An 8276-nucleotide genomic window follows, 5' to 3' on the forward strand; every position below is an offset into this window, starting at 1 on the left:
CTTGAGCAAGCCTGACAGTCTGAGCTCCATCCCAAGTAAAAGAACTGAGTCTTCCTCTGACCTTCTCACTCGAGCCATGGCATGCACTGCCACCTGTGTGTATATATATATATACAGAGAGAGAGAGAGAGAGAGAGAGAGAGAGAGAGAGAGAGAGAGAGAGAGAGAGTTTTATTTAAAAGAGAGAGAGTAAGTACATTTGGGAGACTCACAAAAGTTGGTGTTCTCTTGCAATTTCTTCTCTTGAGTTAAGCTCCATGGAGAAAATAGGGCATTGCATTGTTCAACCATTTTTGTTTCACCATGATTTTTTGTTTCATATCAGCTAATTACTGTATAACTTTATTCTGACTAGTTTTATGCTAACAACACAAGCTAGAGTCATTGAAAAGATGGACTCTCAATTAAGAAAATGTCTCCCTAAGATTTGCTTATAGACAAGTATGTGGGAAGGCCCAGACCATAATGAGTGGTACCAGTCCTATGCACATGGTCCCAGGTTCTAGAAGAAGGCAGCCCGAAAAAGCCAGAAGGAGCAAGCCATTAAGCAGCACTCCTCCATGGCCTCTGCATCAGCTCCTGCCTCATGGTTCTGGCCCTGCTGGAGTTCCTGCCCTGAAACTGTAATTGAAATAAACCCTTTCCTCCCCAAGTTGCTTTTGGTCATGGTGTTCTCCCGCAGCATTAGAAACCTAACTAAGAAAATCTTCAAAACCAATTTTCTCTGTGCCTTAACATGACATGTTGAATCTGCCTATTTGAGCCACAGAAATTTTTTGTTATTAAAAGCACAGCAAGCCAAGAATGGTGGTGCACATCTTTAATCCCACCACTTAGGAGGCAGAGCCAGGTGGATCTCTAGGTTAGAGGACAACCTGGCCTGCAGAGTGAGTTCCAGCCCAACCAGGGCTACACAGTAAGACTGTATCTCAAAACCAAACAAAACAATACAAAACAAAAAACAGATCATGCACTATCCATGAAATTAAAAATGATAAACTTTTCTTCATTAAAATTAAAATTTTGGGACTGGAAAGACAGCTCAGTTGGTGGAGTACCCACTGCATAGCCATCGCACCGCAGGTCAATCTCTAGAACCCACGCAAAAAAAAAAAAAAAGGTTGAGCATGATGGTGCATATTTGTAATCCTAGCTTTGGAGAAGACAGAGACAGAAAGATCCATGAGACTCACTGACTTGCTAAATCATTGAAATTCAGGTCCCAGTCAGAATCTCTATCTCTAAACAAACAAACAAACAAACAAAGTTAGCAGCTCCTGAGGAACAAATGATGGTAAGCTTTAACTGTCAACTTGGCACAACCCAGAGTCACCTGGTAAGGGCTTTCTACATGAGATTGGCCTGTGGACATGCCTGTGATAGACACCCTTCAGTTAGTTAAGGTAAGACCCAGTCCACTCTGGGAGGCACTATTGGGAGTCACTGGGAGATCCTACTCAGGGGATCTTGAACTGTCCAGGAGTGAAGAAATCAACCTAAGCACAAGTAAGCAAGAGGGCTCACGCAAGCATTTCTCTCTTGACTGTGGATGTGATGTGACCACCCGTCTCAAGCTTCTGCCCTTGTAACTTTCTCACAGTGATGGGCTGTAACCAGGAATTATGAACTACAAATGTTCTTTCTCCCCTAAATTGATTTTTGTCTGAGTATTTTATCACAGCAACAAAGATGCAACTAGAATGGGTAGTAAGCAATAGAATGAAGTATTATCCATAACAAACAAAAAAAGTTAGCTACCACGTCAAAAAAAGGCACAGGCACATACTTCTACTGAAACAATATGGTCTGGAGAGGCTGTTATTGGGAAATTCAATCATATACCATTCCTGAAAACCATGAAGAAAGTAAAACTTGGTGGCATCGAGAAGGCTGGGAAGGGAAGGAGAGTGGAGCGAGGATTCATGTGAAGGGTTCTTTTAGAATAGTAGAACTATTCTTCCTAATGCTGCAACTGTGAGCGCGTAGCACTGTGCCTTAAAAAAAATTACCATCAGGACATAAAGAAAGAAAACTGAGAAATCATGACAAGACAATCAAAATGTATAAAAGAATCTCACCAAATAGAAACTCGTGAAAAGAGCCCCTTAACCCCAACACTCTAACTGACAAATGAATCCTCTAGGACTAAAGGAAACAGAAACTAAACGTCAGAACCATATTTGAGGTGACCAAGGTGTTTTCCACAGGCTAACAATATTGTTTGTATACTATGCAGCTGCACAATTAAGTAGAGAGACAGCAGAGAGTGCGAACAAGTTTCTCACGGTTGGAACAGAGCATTATAGATAAGCAAGAGGGTTGGGCCATAGTGGTCCAGGCGGTGATGGAGTTCTGCCAGAGACAGCAGCTAATCTGCTCCCACAGGGATGGTTACATAAGGCATACTCACAGACATTACATAATGGGTTCATATATGCACACGCATTCCTTTTCCCAGAGGAAATTGCACCAGAGTGTGCAGTGACAGGAATCAGGCTCCTTAGAGACATGGCTGAGCCCAAGACTCAGGTGGGAAATACAGAAGAGTCAGAAGCCAAAAAAGAGAAGATATGCCCGGCAAGAGAAAAAAAAATAAACCCCAACGGTGACAGAAATAGGTCAAAGAGATGCAGGTACCAACTGAGAGACCTTCTAATGGCCAAACGGGAAGACGCCAATACAATAAAGTAGTATTGAACTCTAACTCAAAGTATAGAATTAACATCAACCAATACCAATCTAATACTGATACTGACGAGTAAGAGAGAGGACAAATAGGTCTCCCCTGCAGAATAAATGGGAATAATGTAAGCCCACATTCTGCTTTCAGTGTGGCAAAGCATGGCTCCCCACTCCTCAAATGGAGACTGTACGGAACCGCTTCCTCATAAAGGTCAAAGCTGGAAGAGAGGGGAAGGGAGTGACTATCCACTGGGAATCTCTGACAAACTTCCTCAGCTGAGGAGGGGTATTAACATCAACAGGGTGGTGTGCGTGTTACCACTGTGGCATAAAGAAAATGGCACTTTAAATTTGTCATCCGCCTCCCCAGAGTGTGCAGGTCAATCTAATCATGCGGTACTGTGAGCTCAGTTCCAACCAGCGGATACACTACAAAACGCCAGACCAGTGTGCCTCAAAACTCCCAAGACTGTTACAAACAAGGAGAGCGTAGAAGCATCACAAGGAAGATTAGACTATGAAGACACAGGAGTTAATGTGACGAAGCGTCCCGCAGGGGACCCTGGGGCAGGAAAGGAACATTCAATAAAAAGTAAAGAAACATGAATAAAGTAAGCTTTTGATCAATAAGACCATATTGATACGGGTTCACTTCAAACATACCACAGACATGATAGGTCCTCCTGATGGGGTGGTGTGTACTTTAAAAATTCTCCGTATTGTTCTGGTAACTTTACTGTGGATTTTGAGTTGTGCTAAAATTAAAATGCTTACTTTTTTCTTTTTCTGTTTTTGTTTTGTTTGTTTTGTTTTTGTTTTTTAGTTTGTTTTGTTTGTTTGTTTTGAGAAATAGTTTCTTTGTGTAACCCTAGCTGCTCTGGAACTCACTATATAGAACAGGCTGGCCTTGAACTCAGAAAGATCCTCCTGCCTCTGCCTTCCACGTGCTGGGATTCGCACGCCTGGCTCATGCTTACTTTTTTTTTTAAAGAATTATTTTCTTTTATGTATATGAGTACACTGTAACTGTCTTCACACACCAGAAGAGGGCATCGGATCTCATTACAGATGGCTGTGAGCCACCATGTGGTTGCTAAGAATTGAACTCAGGACCTTTGGAAGAGCAGTCAGTGTTCTTAACCACTGAGCCATCTCTTTAGCCTGCTTACTTTTATCTTAATTTCCTTTTTTTTTTCCAAGTAGGGAAAAACAGGAAATTAGACATAATAAGAATACATTCACTATGGAAAACTACTATTAAAATATTGATTTGAGATGCTACATTAATGGATTATTGTTAATCATGTATGTAGAGACTTTAAGTCTAGAGTGAGGGAGTCCTGCCCAAACTGACTCCAGAAGAACGAGCAGACGAAGGACAGCGAACATGAAGGATGCTGAGAAGTCAGAGAACCACCTCCAAGAGACAATTTGAGCCAGCTGGTTTTCCATCCACTACTCCCACTCCCATCCCACACACAACATCCATGCATGCACATACAAATGTTCACACATGTACACACACATACACACATGTACACAAAACCTAGTACTGCTGCATCTTGATTCATTTATTTATTCAGTTGTGCAGATATATATATGGGGGAGGGGCAAGCCTGAGCCACAGCTCACATGTGGAGGTCAGAGGACACCTGAGGGAGCTGGTTCTTCCCGTCAACCGTGTAGGTTCTAGGGATAAAACTCAGTTTGCTGGGCTTATCAGCAAGCACCATTACCCACTGAGCCATCACTCTGCCTCTAATCCTGCTTTATAGAAATAAAACTTCTGAATAAATTCAGCCATTCAAATCGGTACCGATTAAAAGAATAATCTTCCATTAGTAGGGAGGGTTGACCTAGGAACAAAAGATAGATTCATTGTTTAAATCTATTAATTTAAAACATTAATTTTATTGATTTAAATAGTTATCGAACTGGACTGAATAACCTTCAACAGTAAGCCTATATAGTATTGGAAATGGGAACAATTATTGAAGAAGACACAAAAATTAATACTGTTTCTGAATGACATGTTCAAAATTAACAAGATCCAAGACACAAACTAAAGGTGATCAGAATGAATAATGTGATCTAATTATAAACCATTATGTAATAGAGTACAATTAAATATTGTAATCTAGCTAATCATAGATTTTTAAAAAGTTTCTCTTTCCTCCATTTCATTTAGAACTTGTGAAAATATGTTGATATAGTCACTAGTTGAGATAGTAACAGCAAAGAGCCATATAAAACCAATAGATAAAAAAAGATTTAAAAAAAAAAACCCAATAGATAACTAACAAATACGTGAAACCTGCCAACATTTCCTGATATATGAAACACTATATTCTTGTTAATATTGTCTAGTCATCAAGGAAATAATAAAAATAACCCAAATATTGAGTATTTACTACCCATGGTAAGGGATACAAGAAGCCATGTTCTCAGGACATGTAAGTATCCTACAGTGGAATTCAGGAAGTAAGAAACTTAAGAGGCACTGCTGAAGTGAGCGGGGAATTACGATCTTCTGGGAAGTATTGACAGTGATCTCAGGGCAGCTTCTCAGGCTCCAGTGGCTCCTCGGGATGACAGAAACGCTAACCATCAAGTTACAGTCATGAGGAAACCAAGTCAGAGCCACCCAGGCACACTCCTCCAAAATGGTTTAAATTCCAAGAGAAATGCTTTTTTTAATATACCAGTTTCTGACAGAATTTGTTATGCAGCAATAGATAACTAATAAATTACGCCATAGGGAAAGCAGCCTAAAACTGAGCAGCCTAAAAGAAAAACGCTAAAGACTAGACCCATAAGAGAGAGAAGGAAGAGAGAGGCAGCTGCAAAAGAAGCAGGCGGAGTCTCCTCCAAGGAACTGTCACTCAGGACGACGTCTGTGAATCATGAGAACTAACTGTAAGTATGTGATTTTAAGGTCCAGACAAACTAGGCTCCATGCTAAGAGCACTGGGCCTTTGAAAATGGGTTGCAACTAGTGCTGCCACCTAGTGGACGGTGTGCAAATACTTGGCACGTCCCTGGTCACTGCAAGGGAAGGAAGTACGCGGGTCCCTATTTTCCTAGTGACACTTACAGACACCCTTCATTTATTTAACGATCTCTGTGTAGATGTAAGTGCACCGGTTAGTTTTTATGCCAGTTCCATACACGTTAGGAAGAAGGCAATAATCCTTACGGGGGCTGCTCCATCCATCGGCTTTGCCTGCTTTTGTGGTCTATGTTCTCTTACCCTCACCACTGCCTCCTTCAAAGCTGTGTTTCCCGTCTTCTGGGCCCTTTTCTAATTCTCTGATCTACACGCTTGCTCCCACATAAACACACAAACACAAAACTGAGAATCTAGGATCATCATATGAACAAGAGCATGTCCTCTTTGTCTTTCTGAGGCTGGGCTAATTCCACCTGATTCCATGCCGTAGCTATTGTGAATAGAGCCACAGCTAACATAAGTGTGTAAGTATTTCTATGGTAGGCTATGGAGTACTTGGGGTGGATGCCTGGGAGTGGTGTTGCTGGGCTGTAGGTTAGTTCTAGTTTTAGTTTTTGAGGAATTTCCATGCTGGTTTCCAAGATGTCTTCACCAGTTTATACTCCAACCAACCATTTTAAGAGTTCTTCTTTCTACACATCCTCACCAGCATTTGCTGTCATTTGTTTTCTCGATGACAGCCATTCTGACTTGGGGGAGACAGAATACCTATACAGTTTTGGTGTGTGTTTCTTTGATGACGAAGGACGTCAAATTTTCAAAAATATTTACTAGTCATTTGTATTTCTCTCTTTGAGAACTGTCTGTTCTAGTAAAAAATGTGTCTCCCATTCTGATGGCTAACTGTTTAATTTGTAGTTAGTTTCTTTTGTTGTGATAAAATATTTTAATTTATGCATACACATATACATTATTGTGCACATATGTGTCTGTGTGGCACATGGAGGTCAGAGGGAAGCTTGCAGGAGTCAGGTCTCCTTCCACTCTGTGGCTCTAGAGATTGAACTGGGTTGTTTGTAGGCAAGTGCCTTTCTCTGTTATGTCTTCTTGTTGGTCCATTGAGTGTCTTTAAGTCCTCAAAATCCCATTTGTCAATTCTTGGAGCTATTTTCTGTGCTACTTGGGTTCAATCAGAACATTACTTCCTAAAACTATATTCTAGCCTGCTGTCCCTAGCAGTTTCAGTGTTTGGGGTTTTAAATTAAGATCTTTGATCTGCTTTGAACTGATTTTTGTGTGGAGTGAGAGATGTATATAGCATCATCCTTCTGCAGGTGGCTATTACCTTTGGCCAGGACCTTTTATTTAATAGGCCTTTTTTCCAAGTACATGCCTTATCACTTTCATTAAAAACCATACAGACTTGGGAAAATCCACTTAAAATTAGTCCTCCAATTCAGAAGGGACAACACACAGGGACCACCCAGACTCTAGGAGAAAACTTTGGTGCACTGTAAACCCTAATTGTTCAAGATTCTGAGCTCTCGGTGCTGGGCCTAGAAAGGAACCCAGGTAAAAAGTGCTGTCCCTCAAACCACACCTCCACTCAGGACCATGCTGAATCTGAATCCAGCAGCAGCATTTGGGGTTCTGAAACAGGCCCTTTTTAGAGGACAAGAGGAAGCCAGCATTCTCAGAGAACTCAGAGGATCTCTTAGAGCATCCTGTCCACACAGAACTGGAATACCACCTCTGTGATGTATGGAAAGGGATTCTGAAACTGTCCTACAGTGAAGAAAGGGAGGAAAGGGTGGAAAGAGACACGAAAAGCAAAGAAAGGAAGAAGCAATCTTGGCTGCTCTCTAAAGGTAGGACTGTGAGATCACAAGAAACGGAAAAATCAGCAATACACTTTTACAAAGGCATTTTATGTGACAACAGCAGGCAGAGGCCAAGGGCATGAATAGCATCTTGACTCTAGGGGGACAGGAAATGAGTGTAAAAACAACCAGGGCCTGTCTCTGGGTTTCCCCTGCTCTCTTTCTCCCCATGCAGATAGACACAGCCCTTTAAACACTAAACAGACTTACACTCAGCCGCTTCCCTCTAATCCCACCTAACGTGGTCAATCAGAGGGTCACACTCACAGGGAAAAGGACAACTCAGGCCAGCCTGGGGTGAGAGTGCAAGATCCTCTCCCTCTACTTACCAGCTGCTTTCCCTGCAGATTCTGAAGTCAAGCACAAAAACTTTTTTGTGTTTCCCAACTCCTCGTCATTTTCTAAGTCTTCAGTGTTTTTTGCAGACTGAGGGAAGAACAGTTTAAGTTTAAATATAAAAAAGGAAAGCAAATATGCACCCTGGCTCTTAGTCCAACCCCATTCTCAACTGTCCGTGCACAAGCAGGGAAGTTTGGCCATTTACATTCCTTCAACTAGGAAATCTGTTAATATTTCATGTTACTCAAAAAAGTCTATCTGTACGTTTTCCCAGAAAAAGTTTACATATATATTAGTTAAAGTATCTTCATAGATAGACAGACAGACAGACAATCTACAGGTAATACATATATGTACATACACACACACATACACACACCACATATATATGTGTGTGTGTGTGCATATATATATATATATATATA

At 41.2% G+C, this 8276-nt stretch overlaps 1 protein-coding gene across 5 annotated transcripts in view; it reads right to left on the bottom strand.

Moving 5' to 3' along the window:
* Positions 1-8276, bottom strand: part of Fsip1 (fibrous sheath interacting protein 1) — a 125488-nt gene that overhangs the window by 108712 nt on the left and 8500 nt on the right. For all 5 annotated transcript variants that reach the window (XM_021155182.2, XM_021155186.2, XM_021155178.2 and 2 more), the window contains exon 5: positions 7842-7938. In XM_021155182.2, coding sequence (XP_021010841.1) covers positions 7842-7938 — 97 coding nt within the window. The remainder of the gene's footprint in view (positions 1-7841; positions 7939-8276) is intronic.

This window comes from Mus caroli, chromosome 2 (assembly GCF_900094665.2).
Source record: "Mus caroli chromosome 2, CAROLI_EIJ_v1.1, whole genome shotgun sequence".
NCBI lineage: Eukaryota > Metazoa > Chordata > Mammalia > Rodentia > Muridae > Mus > Mus caroli.